Source organism: Paralichthys olivaceus, chromosome 1 (genome assembly GCF_024713975.1).
Source record: "Paralichthys olivaceus isolate ysfri-2021 chromosome 1, ASM2471397v2, whole genome shotgun sequence".
In the NCBI taxonomy this organism is placed as follows: domain Eukaryota; kingdom Metazoa; phylum Chordata; class Actinopteri; order Pleuronectiformes; family Paralichthyidae; genus Paralichthys; species Paralichthys olivaceus.
The window spans coordinates 28739584-28762977 of record NC_091093.1 but is presented as its reverse complement, the minus strand read 5'-3'; the positions used below and the strand labels follow the sequence as shown (position 1 = coordinate 28762977).

The window sequence follows — 23394 nt, the reverse complement described above, 5'->3', positions numbered from 1 at the left end:
GTTTTCTTCAATTCAATCAAATCTCATTTAAATAAACCAGAAATTTTTTTTTTCATTAAGATCTAGAAAACTATAAAAAAAAAAACTGCAGCTGGGAAACCAGTGTCATTTCCATCTACGTGCATTTTAATCCAGATTCATAAGATAATTTGATCCCCGAGACCGACAGGTTGTTTTTGCCAAATTCCAAGATATTTTGAAGAGATCGTGTTCACAAAACAAGAAAAGTGCTGTGTCGACCTTTGACCACAGAAGTCAGCTCATCCTCGACTTCAAGAGAAAGTTTGTTTGTGAAAACGATCCAGGGAATTTCTTTTTAATTTGGAACAGACGGACCTGGAGGTGGAAATACGTTCCATCATCATCATCATCATCATCATCGTCCTGGTGACAAACAGATGAGGGACAACATTAAATTCCTTTCAGCTTCATGATGTTTATTCAAACGAGCGACGCTGCAGTTTACAAACAATCGTAGGAAACAAAAGGAGCCACAGACGATGAACTGTCAATCAAACTGAAGCGCGGCTGACTTCCTGTTGTTGCCATGGAGACTACATTCTCAATGTCAATGACTCAAGGACAAATTTAAGATTTTAAAAATCCAATATTTTTAATATTTTTAACAGTAAAAAAAACTGACAGATGGAAAATAAATTGATAAGAAACTGTCTTTTTTTAAAAAAAAAAACAGGATAAAACATTTTATATATTTTACGAGAATATATCTCGTATCATTTCATCACAGTTCTGCGCTGAAACGTTCGCTCGACTAAGATTTATTACATTTCTATAAAAAGTAAAATAAATCTTGAAAAAGTCCCAGCACCTTTATATAGTTCTTATATTTAACAGAAACTTTTTTTGGGATGTGTCCACCACCGAGTTTGAAACATGAATCACCCTGAGAATCTGAAATCTCCCATTAAAGCAGAAAACTTTATACTTTAAAATCATCCAGAGGAAAAAAAAGTGTGAAATAATGTTTGACTCAGTTTCTTGAAACCTCCAAAGCTGCTCAGTTGCCACGTGAGTAATTCAAAGAAGTTCTAAGCTTCAAACAAATTTACAGATGTCGATGTGCGGAAACGGCAGCTTCACGCTACGCTCCACTTCCTGTCTCACGTTCCTCGACCGGTACGTCAGGTCTCCTGCGCTCCGATTGGTTGTAGCTGTTACCGGCTCATCGACAGATATTTGTGGTCAGTGGAGGAGACGTGACTCAAAGAGTTTCACGAGATTCTCAAACACGCGGCAAGAAAAGAATAAAAAGTTCCGTTTACCCAGAGACCGTTTCTGCAATGACTCAGTCGCAGTTATCGATACTACACATCAGACAAAATGGCCGACTGTAAATAACATCCTATGTGATAAACCAAATATTTAACAGGAGCCAGTAAAAAAAATTCTTTTAAAGGCTCTAAAGCAACGATTGCTCTCAGTTAAAGTATAAAATCCTCATCACTACGTTTCACTGGCTTCCATTAGAAATCTCTGGTTTACGACATACGATTCGTCTCTCGACTGTTTTATCTCAGAACCTTTGCACGTTGCCCCGTCACCTCACAGTTTTCAGATTCTCATTAAAAAAAAAAAAAAAACGGTAATGTTACCGTTTTGTTCGCCCGAGCTCATGTGTGCTTGTGGACAGAGTTGCGGAGTAACCGGAGGCGAGACATGACTTCGTCCCAGTCCAGGTAGGCGCCCTCGAGGTGTCTGGAGCAGTCTGGCCTGGTGACGTAGCTCCTCCGTCCGTGGAGCAGACGCCAGTTATCAAACGTCGCTATGTCGCCTGAAATACAACAAACAAGCAAAGTTCAAGCACTTGACGGCTTCGGTCCGGGGCGGACGACCGCCTCACGAGGAAATAAGAAAAAAACACGAGTTGGGTTTTGATCCAAATTGATTATAAATCTTCAGCAAATTTGGAGAAAAGAAAAGTAGATTAATTAACATTTGCATCCGCAGCTGATGAGTGAATGTTAGTTATTTGTTCATTTTCTCCTCTGGTGTCAATAAACTGCAGAAGAAACAGGTGCAACAGGAACGAAAACATAAAATTAAAGAGCCGCCGTCAAACGATGGAAGCACACCGTGGTTCAAATGTTTGTTTCACTCTGAGGATCGTTACTCAGGTTTTATATCTGCAGCTGTTTCATCTCTGATTTGGTTTCGATGGACAAACTTCTGCACGTCGGCCGAGCTTTAATCTCTTTAAGCTTTAATCTGTCTGTGATGGTTTGATTTGTTTTCTGATTATCAGAGATTAAAGACAGATGGAAACACAGCGACAGGAACACGAGAGCGATCCACGAGAACTAACTGGAACATTAAATAATTCCAACAATAACAAGCTGCTAACTCTCTCAAATTTATTTTATTCAGTGAAATATTTAGAGCGTCACCGAGAGGAGCCTTCACAGATGAACTTGACAAATCAGTTTCTCACCTGGCTCCATTTTGTAGTCCACCACGTTCTCCGGTCGGCTCATGATGTCGCAGAAGAGCTTCATCGCTCTGTAGAAGGGTTGAACCTGGTGGACGGGGAGGTCCAGCACCGAGTCTCTGGTGGCGTTGTTGAAGTTTATCCTCTGCACTCGGCCTTTACAGTCAACGCTGCTCAGAGAAGAACAGAGAAAATCAATCAAACTTTTTTACAGTTAATTCATTAAAAGTGAAAAAGTTTTGGCTGCTGAACAAAGCGAACATGTCAAAGTCACGAGTAACGAGTTGATTCAATCTGATATAATCTAGAAGACGTAGATTAGAAGTTTCAGAAGGAAAAACTCGAAGATCCACGTCCTTTTCTTTTCAATGTTTTGAAAATTTTAATTTAATTTAAACTTTGTTCAGTAAAGTGCCGTAAATTTTTTTTATTAAAGACTTTTTGTTTGATATAATATATATACTGAAAATATTAATATTACAGAAGTTACACACTTTAATATTAGAGAGCTACAGAACAACCGACTACATGTAAAGATGCTAAGTGAAGCTACGACGCTCGGATCACCCCCCCCCCCCCCCTGGTGGCTGGCTGCAGTATCGATCATACATGTCTTTGAAAATCGTTGGTCGGATAAAACCGTCACCAACAATTTCACACTCGTCACTGTTTTGTGATCGTTCAACATCTCACTCCAACACAATGAATAATCATAATGCAGCTGAGGCTGTGGAGGCCATGTTGAGAACATCTCCCAACAGCAGATGGCAGTGTCGCATTTCAAATCACACAAACTCGCTCGCCGGCGACAAACACATCTTTCTCCCTGCCTCAGACAGAGATGGTAGATGTGTGCTGATGTATGAGAATTTAAAAAAAACAACATGTAGCGTGACAGCTCGTCTCCACTCACTCGATGAGATATTTCTTGGACTGCAGCAGGAAGTCGCAGTAGTCCCTCCCCATGTCGGTGAAGTCCACCTGGGTGGAGGTGAGGGTCCTGTAGGCCTCTGGGTCTTCTCTCTGCAGCAGCTCGACCATGTGGAAGCCGTCCACCACCTCACTCTCCCCTCCCTCCGCAGCCTGGCTGATGCAGTGCACGAACTGCACCTACAACAGTCCAACACACACACACATGCTGCACAAATGCTCATTTTACAACTCCGAGGCCGTAAAAGCCAAATGCCTGCAGTCAAAAGAAGAACATGAATTCATAAGTGATACCACATCAGTGTGATGCAGTTAAATCTTCTCCGTAGATCATGTGAGTAAGGTTTTACTCACTCCTGGCGAGAAGTGTAACGCAGGGTAGTCCGTGTGGAGGCTGAGCCTTTTTGAAGTGTAGGCTAAATTGTTTGCCTGGTTTTTGTCCTGGACCTGCCACGTGTGCCTGAGGACAAAGATGATATTCGTTAATAAACTCCACGTTCATTATTTAATTTTGGCTTTAGAAGATCAGCGGCGACAATTAGGCTGTGTGGAGAAAAAAAGATGAGCTGAACTCTGCAGGGATCCCTGAGGGGGAAGCGGAGCGGCTTCACAGGAATGCTTAGACCGGAGCCTCTGAAGTAGATACTTCATTGAGATGCAGCAGGAGTCAAGCACTAATGAGGTAAAGTTATCTTCCCTGTTCTGTTTGCATGCCTCGTTCGGATGCCCGACTCGTAAAACAGTTTCTCTGATGGCAGGACTTCAGCTTTAGTCTGCAGCCGCTTTACTTCCAGCCGTATGAGCTCATCTGCTGGCAGAGGAAAAGCTTCACGCTCCAAACCCCAGTTCTGACTGAGTGCACCAGGTAATTCCTCTGGCTTAAAAAAAAAGAGAACGCTGGAATGCTTTTAGGTTGTTTTCTCCGTCCTCAAGCAATCAGCTCTGCAATAAGTCAAAGAGATGAACTCTGGATGATGAAGGAACCAACAGACACTCAGAATGAATCAACGCTGCAGATAACTTCACTGCTGGACATATTTCCCTCAACATTTAATGTGACAAAGTGAGAATCTTATCATAAAAATCGTCCTGCCTGGTTGGATTCCCTGTAAAAAACAGAGGATGTGAATAAAACTCTTTTGTATTTGATTTTCTCTAACAACGCTCCCTGGGCTCCGCTCCAGCTTAAATATGATCAGTGGAACATTCAACAGCAAAGATTTAGTGGCGAGTGAGATTATTAAACGGTGGCTTGGCTGAGGCCGACTGTAGAAAAAAAAAAAAAAAAAGTGGATGAACGTCATGCAGACTTACCCGTAGAATGTTAGCCTGAGATAACCGATCCTCTCGGCGAGTCTGGCCACTTGGCCTCTCTCTCTTGGAGCCCCCTTCAGGCAGACGATGCCAACGCGACGCAGGGCCAGGAGCCAAGCCAGCGCGGCCTCATCGTCATGGAGGACTTCCTCAAAGCTGCCGGTGGGAATGCTCAGCTTGGAATCGAAATAATAACGATCTGAAATGAGAAGAAGGACGTGGAGGAAATATTCTTTTCATAGTTTTTTTTTTTTAGTTTTGGTTTTTGTGCGTCTGCAACATGAAGCTCTTCCGACCACCAGTGCGTCTGTGTTCTGACACGGAGCTGAACTGCATCGTCACTTCATCAGAGGCTACGCTCATTGTTTCTTCCTCGTTATAAAAACCACTCGCAGCTTCTTGTGATTATTTCACTGAGCATCGATCCAAGCCTCGTAAACACGACAGCCTTTCTTTCTTAATAATAAACAATAACTACGAATTCGAGTTGGAATAAATAAAGATAATAAAATGAGCTATAGAGAAAAAACATTCGCTTATATTTACATTAACGACCATTGTTCACCCTAAAGGACACGTGACAAAGAAAAGTCTCGATCGCCACCTGGTGGTTTGTCACAGAAAAGATCTTAAACCCTGTTTCCTCCATGTAAGTAGACGGGACATGGCTAAACTAATGGATCTGTACTCACTGTGCTCAGATCATTGAAATAAAGCCTGAATATTTCAAGACAAAGACAAATCAGTTTAAAGACGATGGATGTTTTCAAAAGCTCAAGATGGCAGCGTTTGTTTCTGGGAGGTTTTAGCTTCTTTATTTACAGTCTACGGTAAAATCAACACTTTCTATTGAATAAGATAAATCATCACTTTGTGGCAGTAAGCAGGAGTCAGTTTGTAGATTTCTCACACAAATGTATTCTTTTAACAGTTTGACAGACTTCGGTTTGTTTTGTGCCCAAAAAAAAAAAATGGAAGCAATCTATATATACGAGTCTATTATTGGCCTCCTGCTCATTAGAGCTGATTTGGTCTAGAAACACTGCAAGTGGACGCTGCACGCGAGAGTCTGAACACTTGAAGACGAATAGCTGGCTGAGAAAAATCAGCACGTCTCCATCAGACAGACAGAAGTGGAAAAAATCCTCCCACTGCTCTCCACCCAGCTGGCTCGCCTTCTTTTTTCCACTGAGTCTCTCTCCAGTGACTTCCACAGAAAACAGCTGCTAAGTACATTTGGGGGAGGGTTATGGGGGAGGAGGTGGTGGTGGTGGGGGGGGTTTTAACTGAGGAGATTGTGTACCTGTCTGATGTTTACGGCTCCGCTTTGTGTCTCTTTTCTGTCCCCTCCGACTCACAACAACCCTCTGAACGGCTGCACCACAAACAGATTACAAGGCTGAGGCTAGGACGCACACGCACATGCACACACACATGCACGCACATGCACACACACACATGCACACACACACAGGATGAGCTCGCTGAAAACGTCATGCATAATTTATCGTCCTCTAAAGCAACTTTTAAAGAAATGTGGGTGTTCACGCTGAAGGCCGTGAAGAGTCACAGATGCAACAAGCACAGTTTAAGTAGTAATGAGGAGTTTCAGCTGCTCAATCTTTTTTTTTTTTTTTAAATCAAACATTTTGTCGGGGAGGCGCAGAGCGCTCCAGATGCAACGCGCACAGAAACACAGTGATCCTCAGGAGTCGCTGACCTCCCTCCAGGCAATTGTCACAAACAATGAGTTTCTGGCCGCACAGTTCAAAGGGTCAGGAGCCCCCCCACCCCCCCCCCCCCGCTTGTTAAAACCTGTCAAGCGGTCAGACGGAAACTAAGGCTGAGAATGAGAAACTGGGGCGAAGGTCAAACCAGAATGTTACAATTACTCTCGTGAAACTGGACCTGGCCGTGTCGTGCGGCTGCGTGCGCGGTGTTAACCTCCACAGTTTACGGTGTCGCCCGGGACAAAGAGGCTGAGGTGTTCTTCGCAGCGTGACTATACATCAGCTGGTCGGTTCCTGGCTGCGGCTCGGCTCCAGTCTCATTTTGAAAACTTCTCACGTTCGGCTGCCGTAGAGCGAGTTCACACAGAGGTTGAACAAAAAATAGAGGAGAACTTTGCGTAAACGTCTGCCTCCTTATCGTGTAACCATCTCCTCACATGTTTTAACTGGAGACGCTGATAACGACTCTGAGATGTGACAGATAATGAAGAAGCTCTTTTTCAGCCTCTCGTCAGCTCACACAGGCTGCAGATTAAAAAACAAATATAATCCTTGTCAGATACAAATCTGCTCAGATCTAGAACAGATGTAAAAACAGGCTCCAGCGTTGGAAAAGTACATTTATTCAAGTACAGTACCACGGCATGTTAGAGTACTGTACTGTACATCTACTCTGATTGATTTCAGAGGGAAATATTTACTCTTTACTCCACAAATACGTCACAGATACAGTTTCACCTTTCTACCATCCAAACACTTTAACACGCTCGGTGTATGTGAACGGTCACGTGATGGTCGTCCTCAGATTTGTTAGAACGGGGGCTGATGCAGAGTTAAAACGCTTGAGTGGACGGAAATCATTTTAGTTTGACGGAGCCGACAAACTACCACAAAGTGGTCTGACTTCATTGCTCTGAGTGGATTCCCGAGGAGCCGACTGTACTTCTGACTAATCACAGACAAAGCGAGAGACATGGCTGGTGATTAACACTCGAAGACTGTCTGTGCCTGTGTCAAAGTATTAAAGTCAGACACAAAAGGAAATGAACTGGAAAAAATTGCAGCGAGAATGACTGAAAGAGAAATTGGAAGTAAAGTGAATAATTTCCGATGGCAGGCCTTGTAGGTCCATCGTCCAATACTCAATTCTCATATTCACCATAAAGTATCATGTGTTTTTAAATATTTGAGGGCAAGAAAAAAAAAAAAAAAAAACGCACAGAGAGGGAGCATCACACTTCGACAGCGCGGAGTTTCTGGTGTGTTCTCATTTGTGTAAAACCACTGTGGTTTTCACAGGAAGGACTGTGCAGCCATGTGCATGACGGGACCCCTTTGACAGTCTGACAAGATAGTGTATGTGCATAATCCCCCTCCCCAAAGTTTCGCCCCTCGTTCGTGGTCTGTTACAGTGGCTTTTCCAGATGAGGAAACCTGAAGCCTCGGCTCCTGTGGCTGTCAGGCAGCTCATGGCAGTTTGGCTCTGCCCTCACTCACTGTGCTGTGTTTGAGCTCGGTGGGCTGCGTCGCTCACTCCCCTCTGCAGCTGTGAGACCCTTCAGAGCTCTGCTTGAGTCGCTGCAGTTATCCACGGAGCTTTTGTTTTGACTTGGTTGAGTTTGATCACAGAGCTCCGATCACCTCGCTTCAATGGGCCGTCTGTGCGGCACACACACGGGAGTGGGCTTCATAAATCCGACTGAAGCTGTTGTTTATACAAAGAGCTCGGTTTGGAGATTTTACTGAAATAAAAACGAGATAATGTTTCTGCAGGAAGTTAATCCTCAAATATCCCTCGCTTCAGTGAGTGAGCTCAGTCGCTTTGTTTCTGCAACGCTTGACAACGTAAATAAAAACAAATTGTAAATGCTTTACTACTTACCGAGAGACGGTTGAAGCAGTAACCGCATGGCTTCATTAAGGCTTGAAATCGTGTTGTGTTTTTAAAAAGAACCTTACTCTCACCAGAGCAGTGAGTCCAGACATTTGAAAAATAAAATAAAAAAGAAACTGTGCTCCATCATCATCTATTAGTGATTGTGTGTGAGTGTCAATGGAGCTGCAGGAAACCCACTCCACCCTCCACTGATTCGACAAAACCCACCTTTATTTACGACACAGTCTTGGGTGACAGGGCGGCCGACCTCTGCATCCACAGTCTCTGTGCAGACAGAGTGAGCAGTGTTTTCTCACCAGAGAACTGCAGCCCCTCCACAGACTAATCCAAACTCAACTCTCTCCATCAGCAAGTTTAGGTTTCCAGAATTCTACTGAGCCTTGCAGTAGTTTGTCAAATTAGGTCCTTTTTGCCAACTTACACTCAAAGTGCTCTCAGTGTTGTTTGACGAGCCAAACAGGAGGTCTGTTTTGCCAAAGCAATGAAAAGTCCAATCATTATAATCGACCGATCTTTCCGTGCAGGCTGATGTAAAGGGATGACAAAGAAGAGGGATTACAGGAATACTGTGAAAACACCGAGGATGAAAAATGATAATACTTTCTGAAAATGGGTCGATTTCGAAAAAGTCTTGAACCCGATGGGTGGAAGGGTTTGGCTGACCAGCGTTACGTCCCCAGTTGCTGCAGCCCTCAGCGGTCCATTATCGCTAATTTTGACAAATGAAAACAATCAAGTCGAAGTGTACAATTCAGATTCCTCAAATTCCTTTCAGGTTGGTAACACGGCATCCGCACATGTGTGAGAACGTGTTTGGGAAGTTGGTTGTGCGTGGCGTGTGAAGTGATGGTCAGGTTTGGAAGAACATGAGGGTTTTTCCATCGGAGGACCTCCGCAGCTATGTTTCCAGGAGTCATCCTGTCAACTGACGAGCGATGACATACGAGACTAAATTCAGACCAGATGGCAGGGGGGGGGGGGCAGCAGCCAAAATAAGAGAATTGACAAATCAGCTGCTACTTGGCGGAGCTTAGAATCAGTCAGCAGACTTAATGGAGAAACGTCTAAACTCAAGAGTCGGTTTAAGTGACGACTGCGTCAGGAAGTTTACGATAACTTTCAAATGGATACTGACTGACGCGTAATGTAGGTACTCGAAACAGGAAGTGACTGCCAAGAAACAAATTCTTTCAACTTTACATTTGCTGCAGGTTTATACCGGTAAGAACAGATTACTGTCATGAATTCGACTGACAATTTATGTGACAGTAGAAGTAGAAATGTATTAGGTAGAAAGGTACTGAGAGATTATCCACACTACAGCTGCTTTCAGACACTTTCCTGAAACTTTTTACAGACATTTTCTGGAACGTCTCCAGACAGAACCTGGTAAAATGTCCAGAGAACGTCCTGCGTGAGCCAACGTGATAACACAGCTGCTGTGTTGATAATGTTTCCGACACAGAACAGACATGAAACTGGAAGAATATAAATATCTCAAGAGCCGGACAATCTCCTGCTGTGTTCTACATATGTAAAAGAAAAACTCATTAATGTCTGAAAACAGATTACTTCGAAGTTAAATGCAAAAGTTAATATTTAATAACTAGAAGTGAATAAGATTAATATTATAAAATACAGACAGACTTAAGTAGAAGGTTTCACATGCACATTTCAGATGCTACCATTTGCAGCTTCCCTTTAGGTCCGCAGCCAACGAAAGCTGACGTGTTAGCGCTCGTGTTAGCGCTCGTGTTAGCGCTCGTGTTAGCGCTCGTGTTAGCGCTCGTGTTTACATGACGCTGTTCGTCTGCAAACGGCAGATGTGCAAATTTCTCGTGGTCTCAAATGTTCATCTCATAACGGACATCACCAGTAGAGCGCAGATTAAAAGAGTAATGCTTTTAAAGGTGTGATGTTTTCTCTCATTCGGTCCATTGGTCAGCACTCGGGCAGCAGAGATCAACACTAACTCGTCTGTGATGATTTTGGGTCAGCGAGACAGATGCATTAGATTTGTCAAGCAGGCAGATAAGTTGTCTGTTTTAGCATCAACATGTTTTCTCAAGCTCCATGAGTAGTATCACAGGCAAGAACTAAGAACACGCTGCCAGGGAATATTTTCCACCTTGTATTTAGGGCATGTGTGGCTTTTGTCAAGACTCGACAGCTTCACAGGGATCTTCATTTAGCTGAGATTGATTAAAACCAGATAGTTTGGCTGCGTCCAGTAACTGGGATTATTTTTTGGAAGGCCAGAGGAAGATATAAAAAAGAGGACTGCTGTTACTGTGACAGAAATCTCATTGCATCTCTGGCAAAACTAACTTTGGGAATTTTCCTTACAAAAACAACTTCTTATGCGTATTAATTGAATATCTTTATGTTTACTGGGTTCTCTTTAGAAATATCTATATGTATGGAACAAATTTGAAATAATAATAATAATAGTAATAATAGCGTTCAATTATAGCTCTGCTCCAGATAATCAGCTCGAGACCCAAACGACTAAATTGTCCTCGATTTCCCTAAATTTCAGAGATATGATGCTTCACCTCAAATCTCTATTGACAACAATGGATTATGGCTTTCTGATTATTGCATTCTTCCAAATATAGAAACAAGGAGGCTTCGTTCACTGGGTGACAATTGAAAATGGGACGAGCCAACTCTGACATATTGAGTCCAGAAATAAAGTTTTCACAGGATCCAGCTCCTGAATCAGGACACAGCACATGTGTCCAGTCTTCACAAAATAATTGGTTAAGAGTCAGCCCTTCTGTGGTAGGGGGTATTACTCACTCCGTGAAATATTATGATGACGGCCATGTGAAACCAGCTGGCTGAATAAATCATATATTGTTCTGGTTAGTCGGTACGCGTTGAAGACTTGTAGGAAAGACCCAAAGACCTCGGGGTCTCATTTACTCTCCATTTCTGTTTTACTCCTTGTCTAATTGTAGGCTACATATTTATTTGCCACCTTAATTCGACCTGCAGCAAAAACCTGCAGGTGTGGCTCAACAAATCATTCAAGTTAAGTACGAACAATGACTTTATGTTGAGGGTGAACAATTCAAATCTTGGAAAGAGGACCGACTCTGTTTACAAAAACTACTGTGAGGTTGTAGATATGTGAGAGGAAGAAGCTGTGATTCCTCTATTTGGGGATGTTTTTACTTTTTGAGAAAATCCATTGAACCTTTTTCACATCTGCCATTTTTATATCAGCGACACGAAATGAGTCATGATTCATAAAACCGACTAAATAAACATGACAAGCACAAAATGGGAGACGTGAGATGATGACATGCTCCAGATATTAAAAGCATTTGGCAGGCGTTTCAGCAAATCGCTGACAGATTGTCGGTGAAAGGAAGAGTCATTGCAGATAAGCATGTCAGTGATACAAGCTTTTGGATCAATTCAACATCATTAGTCGCTGTCGAGTGATGTGACAGGTTTAAAGTGGACATACCGGCACCAAACTGGCACGTGTGAATTCTGCAGAAGCTGAAAACTTGTATGAATTAGGTGTAAATATTTTCACAAAAACAATGAATGTCTAAATGGAATAGCATCCTAATCATCATCAAACAGATTATTTACGACCCATAGAAATGTAATGGTTGCTACCAAACTATAAATGCTAACCTGTGGTTCTCTAGAGGAAAAATCAGGGATCAACAAAGTTGTTAGAAAATATCCAAAGACTAAGTTTGTGCCATTTGATCTTGAAGTATTTCACTTAATATCCATGACAATATTGATTTACCTGTGGTGCTCCAACATCTGATTCCCAAGGGGAACATGAAGGTTTCATAACAATCCAGCCAATAGCTGTGAGACATTTCCCTCAAAACCACAGAGGAAAGTTGGGGGAACACCAAAGAAATTAGGATCCATGGTATCGGAACCAAGAATGTCATCACTTGGATTTATCCTCTGGGCACCAAACATGTTTGAATAAAATTTCAGGGTAATCCATCTAATAGTTTTTGACATATCCCAGTCTAGACTAAAGCAGCGGACTGAGTGATCCACCAACAAACAGGCATTTCGAACCCTGGAGCCAGGCCTCAGCTTTGGCTCAGAAAATACCCAGTGCACTGGACTGTGGTGGCCTTTTTGTAGTTTTTGTCTTTTGAAAATATATTCAAATAAATCAAGATTTCCCACTGAACACAGGCCCATAGATGAAGCACAGCTGCAAACAATCTTTGTTCTCCTGCAGAAAATATGTTTTTAAAAAAATTACAAAGCCAACAACCGTGCAACCAAAGTGGTAAAATTCAAAACCTGACCATAAAAGACAGTCAAAACCTAAAATTAGTGTCCAGTCAATGAAAACTGTGTATGTGGATATTAGAGATTTAATAGGAAAATGTCTGTAAGGTTTCCTCAGTCGTGGACACCGGGGAGTTTGAGTTAAAATTCCTGGTTACACATACTTTACCTTCAGGCTCAGGGAACTGCTTGTTCCCAGGGAAGGAAATACTGGTGAGTTTGTGTTTGGTAAGAACATGCAGATCTTTTCTTGACCTTCAGTCTAAATAAGTTTTCCATCTGGCAGCGGCAGAAGAGGGACTGAATGAGACGCTCACATTTAAACAGATGTCAGCTCTTCAGCGGGTCCATTTACACCATCCTACGTGCAGACGTACTGTACCGCTATTTATTTTTGTGTAAAATAAATACTCAAAGCCAATAAACTAGAAATGCTGACAAATCTCATGAGCTTCCAAATCAAATTAAATGTCTGGTAATGATGGAAACTTATCGACTCGATCCCAAAGTCGACCTCATCATGTTCCTGCTCCATTGAAAACTATTCTAAAATGTGTGTACAATTTAAAATTCAATCAACTATATCTGGAACTGTACAAAGTCAAAAGTTGCTGCTGAACTAAATACTGCAGTTCAAGTTGCACAACTCCATAGAAAGGGTAAGAGCAGAAGAAAAAAACATTAGCCCAGACATAAAAACAGGAGGAACGCTACGGGCTGAATAATATCCCCAAAGCTCCAATTATCATATTGACCTCGCGGTATCCTGAGCGCGCTACACTTTCACTGCTGAGAACTCTTTAACAGGCGGGCTCGGGCCTGTTAAATCTAGGTGCACTGCACGAAAAAGGAAACAGAAATTCAAACTGTGGACTGCGCCCCAGCGAGTGAACGTCATCCTAAGGTAAGCAGTGGGAGTAGCAGGAAAATCCTCAGAGGTGAAAGCTGTTCATCTCACATCTTTTGGAGAATTTACACCCGATTAAACCCCGAACGTCATCTCGTATTGTGTTGTTGGTGAATGAGTTTAGCAGCGACGTCTGGCTCGGAGCTGAGAGTGGCTGGAAAAAATATATCGACTCCACAGAATGACTTATCTGTCTCTGAAGTTCTTATGAGGGAGATCTGTTTACACTTCAACATGAATGGAGGAATTTTTTTAACACACACGCACACACACACACACACACACACACACACCCAATAAGTCTGAAACCGAGCAGCAGCCACTCAGCCCTGTGGGTCCTTCAGGACCAAGTGTGTGTACACAAACTGACTTCAGTCCATCCCCCCCCCCCCCTTGCTCCACTGAAGTGCCGCTACCTTGTTCTACATTTGAACTCGTCCGCTGTATCTGGCAGGACTGTAAAGTGTATTGGGCCGTTGTAAATGTACTGTAAAATGACTTCTCTCTCTCTCTCCAGTCCTTAACAACCCTGTTATGTTACTGAGGAAGAATGTGTGGAAAGAAGAGTTTAAATCAGGGGCATCTCTTTTCCCCAGAAAAAACATTAGCAGAGAAAATACAATAATTTCAGCTTCAAAGCCAAACACACAAACAAGAGAGCTGCTGCTTAATCACAATAATGGATGTGAACAAGCTTTTTGTTCCTGCTGTTAACACATGTTTACCTCTTACATTGGAATTCAAAATGTATTCCCTGAACAGTAAACGTACCCAATTTATTTTATTTTGATGTTGTGCATCACAAGTAAGGCCTACTGTTAGCAGCACAACCTATTAGAATAAATACAACTGGCAAAAATAAAGAGAAGTGAAGATGGAAATTAAACCGAAAAATCCAGAATGAAAAATCACACTCGAGACGTGTTGTTAATTTTGTAAGGGTGAAATAAACAACATTGACAAACTCTTTCATTAACAAACAGCAGAGGACCAGTGCGTCAGCGTCGGATGAATCAGTTACAAAGTAATCAATCAATTAGGGTTTTGAGATATTACGACGTCTTGTGTGACAACAGAAAAACATCTATTGCAAATTACTTTTTACGGCAATATTTCTTTGTCTTTGGGACAGTTCTCTGTGTTCTTCAACACAATACAGATGCAGCCCAGAAACTTCAAGGCAACACAAGGAGACTGAACATGACACAGAATGAACTAATTCTGAACAGAAGGACAAGACGAAGAGTCCGCGTTCAAACGAGGAGCAACTTCTGTCGTACAGACGTCGTTTGAGTGGGACTCACACACCATTAACCTCTTTTACAATCTACTCTACAACCTAAAAGAATGTCGAACAGTACGTGGACGAGAGCCACGAAAGGAAACAAACTCCAAACTCAGTTGTTGAAAGAGGCTTTTGCCGGCAGTGCATCATATTGCAAAGCATCACAACACACTCACATCAGCGAAAACATGGCAACGTCATAGTCGGTGTTATTCCGATGCACCACCCAGCAAGATTAAGTTATTCACTTTGACGATGCTTCGGATGCTTCAGACCCTATGTCACCTGCTACTCTCTTCAACTCACTACGACTTCCTGTGCTTGAACTATTCTTCTGTGGCTTTCCTAGGTGAGAGTGCAAAGAGGAACACCGGACTGAAAGAGAGCCGGGCAGAAGGTAGGAAAGCTAAAGACGTCTCTCTGCCCTCTAGCTCAGTTAAAGAAGTTCAGTCACCTAAGACACAGCTGAGGGGAGGAGACAGTGAATGAAGGAGGCTGGATGTGGTCAATTCTGCTACCGAAAAAAAAACCCACAGCACCGCAGGTCAGTGCGGCTAAACCCCTGCTCTGAGTTTGTTCATCTGATTTGCAAAAGTTTGCTTTGGCCTCCAGATTGCAGAGAACAAAAAAACGATTTTCACCTGACTCTGAGGTTGTTTGGTCGGGGACCTCTGGACTTTTTCACTTTAGTCCAAACCAAAATAACGGGGGTGAAAGATGCCAGAACAACGGACCAGAAGAGTCTCTCGGTCCAGATCTAACTCAACCGTGGTTCGGCTCTTTAGCAGTGGGAAAACACTTTTTGAAAGTTGGGATGTTCATTTTTGGCTGTTAGTAAAACCAGAATGATATCACCGATGCCAGACGCACGCCCACCTACACCAATCATCAGTACAATCAGACAAAGCTCACACGAGGATTTTCATTGATAATACAAAAATTCTTAAGCGCGCTTTTTAAATTACAATGTGAAACCAAAACTAACCAAATCACTTATTTACTGACTCAACCCAACAAACTGTACTTTACATTATTTCACAACAACATACTCACACTGTGCGATCGCCCTCATATCTTTCTATATCGTATGTTTTTATGTTGTCGATGTTCTTCGAGGTTGTAGACGTGGCGGTGGAGATAATATTCTTCTTCCTTGTTAACAGACAATAAAGTGCCATCTCCTCTTATCTTTACAGCGTGGCTAAAGCAGACGGAGCTGGACCCAGAGGGGAAAGATCTCAATACCAATTCACTTCTCGGAGTTCTAAAATTCTGAGTTATACATCCACATTGAAACGGAAGAATAGAAAAGCCGGACTCACCATTGAGGAAAAGCTCTTCCTGCAGTGACTCTCTGGCACCAGTAGAGAAACAGCGTCTCCTCAGCCACTCTGAGTCGAACACACTGGTGTGCTGGTCCGGCCACACAACCGACACCTGAGAGACCAAAAACATACATTACACCAACTTTTTTTTATATACAGTATCTTAAAGTCATTGTCTTTGTTGTTTTTTCCACACACATTTTTCTACATACTGTACTACTGCTACTCAACACTACCAGTGAAAGGTCTGTACTCGTAGGAGCAGATATATATATATATATTCTAATTAAATGTAATTGTGAGAGAGCGGCTTTGCTTCAGTTTCTATAAACAAATGTATATGATTTGATGCAGGAGGCTCCAAAATAATGTTCTTTTAGACTAAAACCTTGTTCACATATTTCAGATTATTTAAAATGAATATAATTGTTTCACCTGGTTCAGAGCTTCGATCTCATGATGCAACATGTTTGTTTGACATATTTCAATTTTTATTTAAAATAGCAAAAGCCCAAACAGGTTACTTGTAAATGAAAGGTGAAACTTATTCTTACAATTAATTTGAATTACACAACCACAGCTCCACAGCGGGAGGTTACTTCTGTGCCATAAGTATTTGGACAACATGCACAGCATGTATGGATAGTGATTTAAACATTTATTCTTTTCTCTTAATACAGAACAATTGGATGTATAGGAGACAAAAATCAGATATATGGCAGCAACATACCTTGTTGTCATTGATGACCTCTACAGAGTCAATCCCTGTGTGGATATCCAGATCACACATCAGCAGCTGCCTGGCCTGAGCTGACTGCAGCGTACACAGTGGACACTGGCAGTTGTCTCTCAGCCAGGTGAATGGGTACAGACTGGTGCCTCCATCATCCCACTCCACCTCCACCATCCGCGCCTCTTCCAGAGCCCGGGCGTGCCTCACAGACTGGCTCGCCACAGGGACAGAGGTGGACACCAGGGTCTTCTGCCCACGAAGCTGCAATGAAGTCAGACAAGAGGGCAGCGGATCTGCAACCTGCCCCGGTCTACGACCAGCCCTCAGAGCCTGGCAGGCCACGGCAGAGGTGCGACTCCGCAGGGCCGGCAGGGCGAAACGCGCAAATGTGCTCATCCACATTTCTGACGGGTTACCACCGGGCACCGATGTGCAAGAGCAGAACGTGCCACAGATGCTGTAGATAATGAGAGAAAAAGAAAGTTAAATAGAGAATCATAAACGTTCCCCTTTCCGATGATGTGTTTCCAAACCAGGAGTGGATAATAAACCAATAGTATGTGTTTCCTATCAGGCTAAAAACAGGAATGTCAACAAATACAACGTCTCAATGCCAAATAATTAAACTGAGAATATAATGAGCCGAGGGGATGAAGTTCAAATAACAAGTCTTCATGAACTTAATGACTCTTTTAAGAAGCAAAACATTGTGTTGAGCTTGTTTTAGATCAATGCCAAGCTCATTGGACACAGTTCAAAATGGGAGCTTTCTTTCCGAGGGGCTTTGAGAATGTTCAGCGATCAGGATTGACTGGTAACCGTGCCAACCAGAGGTATTTTCTAAGCTTGGTCAGCTGACAGTGTGTTTGTTACGATCCGAGCAAAGAGTAAAACGTAAGCATCATTTTAAAAGTGGATTAAATGTGCGGTTCAGAACTCTGTGCCAGACACTTCAGTAAATCCACATTAAAGCGCCATCGGAAAGTTTTCATCAGAACACAAACACAAAGACACCACGGATACTAACTGTGACACGTGTTTCACTGCCACATCACAGTCACAGAGAAAAGTGCGTCACTGAGAGGCCGTCACATTCTGGATCTTTTTTCCCACAGGACTCACTCATTGACTCACTGATTTGCAGATGTGCACATTTTGTCCATGACCTCACAGTCTTTGTGAGAGGTGTGTGAATTGTGTGCCAAACAAATCCAAATTCATTTCTACAAGTATAAATTCAATTTTACAGGTTTTCGGTTGTTTTGCACCAATCTTATTTCTCACTAGGGCTGGGCAATACAACAATATCAAATATTGCGGCTTATTATTCTGTATACATATATATATATATACTGCTTATGCATTGGTCAAATGTTATAAAGAAGAAGTTTAAACCACAACCTTCACTCAGGAGCAAATATCTGAAATTAATAATGTGACATTTATTCTGATAATTATCAATATCGCCTGAAATGAGAAGTTTTATCTTGATATGATTAAATATAATAAGCCTTGTTGTCCAATCTCACAATCTGAGTCCTTCAGGAGAGTTCATGTGTCTTTCCTCTGAGCGCCGCTGCAGTGACGATGAGCCAGACGGACCTTTGGGTTCCCCCGTCACCTCTCCCACAATAAAATGTGTATTTTATGTTGCGTGAGTTCAAACAGGCACTTAAACAGTAGCCGGTGAAAGTTTGAACCTCAAACACCGGTGCGGTGTATTTGCTTATTCTGATAACACGCCTGAAAAAAAATGTTGACACTCCTTTAACTAACAGATATCACCTCCACAGATATCAGGTGAAGTTTGATTAGGAAAAGATAAAATCAACTGAATACAACCTGATGTTTGTAGACAAACTACAGGCAGCGGCGTAGAACAAATTTGACTGTATTGAAGTACACATTTGATGTACTTGTACTTTATATAACTCTCTGTATTTATTGCAACTTTCCGCTTGTAATCTAATATTGTCCTTTTCGCTGCATGTGTCTGACAGAACCACCTGATGAGATGCATTTCTGCAGATCACAACACCAAACCAGCGCATGATGGTTTAATTATAATGGTGTGATTAAGTAAAATACAACACATGCACGAACGCAGCTGTAGTAATAGTACACATATGACGTCATTTTACTGTGTTTTCATTCTTTCATCCAATTGGTGAGAACACTTCGGGTTCAAATGCAGGACTTGTACTTGTGTTGAGTACTTGTTCAGTACTTTTACAGAAGTACCGGATCAGAACACGTCTCTTCCATCACTGACGATCACAACAAGCGACTTTAAAAAAAAAAAAAAAAAAAAAGTAGCTCGGATGCTAAAAACATTGCGCTTGTTAGCGCTTTAGCTTGTTAGCAGCGGCTAACTCGTTTGTTTGCTAACTGGCTCGATCAGCGGGGTTTTTAATGGTCGGAAACACAGAGTCAAAGTTCGGCTAGAAGAAGAAGTTCGTGTCGGTACCTGTCGGTTCCTCCACACGGGCGAGCGAGCGTCCACACAGCCGCCGCCTGTCAGAGCTCTCTGTGGGGCAGAGGAACTAGGTGAGAGGTCGAGCAGGAAGTGAGCGGTGTCCCGCTTCTCACGCAGCTCGGCTCGGCTCGGCTCGGATCGTCTCGGCTCGGCTCGGCTCGGATCCACTCAGGTCAGCGTGGTCTCAAGGGCCGGAGGCTGATCCTGAGTCAGCTTCAGGAGATTGTTGAGTTTTATCTATGAGCAACACCACAGAGTTAATTCCTCTCTCTTATTTAACCAGGAGATCCAGAACCAGTGATTTTACAGCTGCACAGATTTAAAAAAAAAAAAAAAAAAACAAAGATCTGAGCAACAGACAGTTTTATTATGCACATTAAAAACAGTCTGACTTGCAATTAAAGAAATAGGAACATCTTTTAATGTCTGGTTTTAACAGATGTTTGTTTTTTAGTATTTTCTTTCATGTCATCTGTCTTATATAGATAGGTACCGTTCAAATAAAGTTATATCATCATTATTATTATTATTATTATTCCACTCTGCACGGGTTTAGACATGAACTCCAGATTCAACAGACCTGCTCATTATAGGAACACGTGTTTTAAAGGTCCAGTGTGTAGAAGTTAGTGATATGTAGTGTTGAAGTCTCATGTTGCAGCTGAACACCCCTCACCTCACCCTCTCCTTCCAAACATGAAAAAGAACCTGTGGCAGCTTCAGTTGTCATAAAAACTCAAAAGGTGTTTAGTTTGTTCAGTCTGGACTAATGTAAAAAACATGGCGGCCTCCGTAGAGAGGGTCCCCTCCATGTAAATATAAAGTATTTAAATATAAAAGGTCTTTTCTGGAGTGAAGAAAACTACAATTCATACAATTTAGATGAAACGAACTAGTGAAAACATCATGAGGATTATTCTACATTAAATGTCTGCCGATAGATCCCTTTCACCTGAATCTTGCACACTGGAGCTTTAAGTTACAGTTTGTTGAACAAATACACTCCGTCACTAGAGGAGCAGGGGCCCCGAGCCTCTGACCTTCTGATTGTAAGGTGACCTGCTCTAACTTGCTGAGGCAAGGCCGCGCTTCCTTGGGTCATGCCCCACCCCTCCACATAATTTCATTTCATAATTTGGGTTGCATCCGAGAGAAAAATTGTTTTCTTTCTCCGTGTGCTGTTAAACATGCACTTGCTTGAGTCCAGCCCACCTACAAAAGATGATTAGCAGCTTTGAGTTGCTTCCCAGATTCAAGATGTAATCAGTGTGCGAACCGTCTTCACTGCTTTTGTAGGGAAGCTCCTTATGAGCTAAAATAAAGAAGTTAAATAAACGAGTTAATATACTGATTAGAATAAAATATGTATTTACAAAATAATGATACAATAAGAATATAGAATACTCCCACTGTCCCAGGTTTGGTTGAACGGTTAACCACACCTCGTGTACTTTATAAGTTTCATACCAATCTGTCAAATGGTAAATGTTGAAGTATGTTGACCACATAAGTGACATTTTGATCCTCTGGAAATCACACATGCCTGGTGAATGAACAGAAGTTTAACCACAGTGACAATGTTAATGGCTAAAGTTTCACTCGTACCTCTTCTCTTCGACACTTCGGGTTCAGGAGTGTTTCCGGTGTGCAGAACAGTCTTCAGTCCAAATGATGCCGACTAACATCGGAGATCTGATTTAAAAAGCTTCACTTTGACAATTATTAACCACGAACGCACAGAGCCAGACAATTTATGACAGACTGGAGTTTCATAAGGGAACTGACGATGAGAATGCAGTCACCTTTGCATCATGACCTCAGTGCACACGTGTCAGTTCAGAACAACAACATCCAGACTGTCACTTTAAAAAATGTTATCACAGCAGATTACACAAGACAAGACCTCAAATCTGATTTGTGAGGTAATCTTTAAATACTTTGCATGTAAGTTAGCTGCTCTGCACTCTTTCATTTGTTGTTCATTATTAAGTCATTCAACTGTTTTCTAATTACTGTATAAATTGTCACCATAACTACATAAAGGTACAATATTCTCAATACTTAATTCTGTTTCATTACTTTTCATGACAGCCACAGTGGCTGTGTGAAGACAATAAACTTACAGACTTACATGTCAAGTTTCATGGTCCATATATTTGTCCGCTCTACAGACAAACGTACGAATCAATCTGGGGAACAACCGTCAGCCTCAGGTCTGAGTGAGTTAATGTTCAACGTGATAAAATCATACTTTTATTTGCATCATAAATCCTGTTGTGTATTGAAGTACAGCGAAGATTGACCATCACACGATGTCATCCAGTTTATAGTTGAACAGAGTCTCACAGGGTCAGTGATGACGGTAAAGTTTACACACGTTAAACAATAACTACAAAAGTTGTTGCACCGGCACCAGCTAATGCTAATGGTGTCTCTCAATGATTATCAGCATCTGACAGCTCAGTTCCCCCCCCTGCGCCCCTCCGACATCACAAACTTTTACTGTGGACATCATCACATGCCAGCTCAGTAGACAGCGTCCAACCCTGGAGACGGACATGATGAGCAGTGAGACGTCCCTGTGCATCGTGAATCAGGCTGATGCACATTGCAGACCCTGGTTTATGTAAGGCTTATGTAACACACACATTCACGTCCACATTTTTGTAATATAATATACTTCGACCATAAATCTCTTTTTTAAACTCAGCGTGTTTACCACTTAAGAAGCTGCTCAGCTCAGGATGTATTTATGTGGGTCAGAACCCTGATGATCACTCGTGCAGTTGGAAAAATGAGAGCAGGTCTCCTCGGAGGCAGGTGATGGTGTAACGTCTGCTGCTTCCACTGGAAAGATATGCTCCCACCGAGAGGAACCGTGGGTCTAGAATATCAGCTCGCTCTCAGTGTGTTGGTTTGTGAAATATAACATAACAATTCCAAACTCTCCACTTAACCGAGATGTTCAGCTCCATTAACTCAACAGGTGACGGCCACGTGTATTTTCATCCTCCTTGAAATAAACTCGCCCTGTCATTTGATCCCAGGAGGAGACTAAAAACAGGTGGTCAGTCTGAAGCTCCGTGAACATGTGTTTACACCCCCTGAATTATATGTGCTACCAGCAACAAAGGCCAGACAGGCATTATGGCTGAGCCTCTGTATTAGATATTGATTTTATTTTTTTTAACTTTGTTAACCTTTTTAAATAAAATGCTGATCAACTGCAAGAAAAAAAATTGATAGTTTAGAATTCCAAACTGGTTTCATAACCTCTCACCCCTGTCTGATTTAAGATTTAATTCATTTTATTTTATTTAATATCACAAGATAAGGCATTATTCTTTTACATTTTCAATAATTAATGGATCTCGATGAGAAACTCAGGAACATTCAGAGGACTGAGTTAATCTAAAATAACAGTATATAACAGATATAGCTTTCAGATAAGTGGTTAAACTTATTCCTTAATCATCTAATACAACGTTTTGAACTAGTTTGGGTTAAAAAACTGTTAAATCAGCAGCAGAATGAACCTCACAACAATAATACCCTCTTTAAGTTGTACTCTAAATTGTAATGTACTAATAACCTGATGCAATAATCTACAACAGCACAAACATCTCATTGAATCCATGTTTTCTGGCACAAGTCATCAAGTTTTATTAAAGTGTATGATTACATTATTGTTGTATTGCAGGTAATTAGATGCGAGGTTTTACTCATTTCTTCAAACGTATTTGAACTGGTCATGGTTAAGAATTCACACAACTGTTAAATCGGCAGCAGAATGAATCTTACAAGAATAATACCACTGTATGTTGTACTCAAATAACCTGATGATGAACAATACTACTACTAAGAAATACTACGTCCAGTTAAAATCCACGTTAGTCATCGAGTTTGACTCTAAATGATTGGACTTTTGTGTTGTTTCTCTGTTGCAGGCTTAAGACGAGCAGGGATTTATTTTTATTTTTCCAAACAGTCTGATTTAACTTTTTGAACTTGTGCATTGACACAAACTCTCTCTGGCAGGTTCGGGTGCAGACTTCAGCAGCTGC

The 23394-nt window shown here is 41.9% G+C and overlaps 1 protein-coding gene and 1 long non-coding RNA gene across 2 annotated transcripts; one reads left to right on the top strand and one right to left on the bottom strand.

Moving 5' to 3' along the window:
* Window positions 1–587: 587 nt before the first annotated feature.
* Window positions 588–19562, bottom strand: bbox1 (butyrobetaine (gamma), 2-oxoglutarate dioxygenase (gamma-butyrobetaine hydroxylase) 1). The gene is made up of 8 exons (XM_020099385.2): window positions 19322–19562; window positions 16852–17311; window positions 16119–16233; window positions 4691–4889; window positions 3731–3836; window positions 3360–3556; window positions 2450–2616; window positions 588–1792 (listed from the first exon to the last, which is right to left on the bottom strand). The coding sequence occupies exons 2-8, from the start codon at window positions 17254–17256 to the stop codon at window positions 1632–1634; spliced, it is 1350 nt and encodes a 449-aa protein (XP_019954944.2). The 5' UTR covers window positions 17257–17311; window positions 19322–19562; the 3' UTR covers window positions 588–1631.
* On the top strand, window positions 3843–4535 carry LOC138411100 (uncharacterized). Its single transcript, XR_011243758.1, has 2 exons — window positions 3843–4058; window positions 4135–4535. It is a non-coding gene; the product is annotated as an uncharacterized lncRNA (long non-coding RNA).
* Window positions 19563–23394: the final 3832 nt, after the last annotated feature.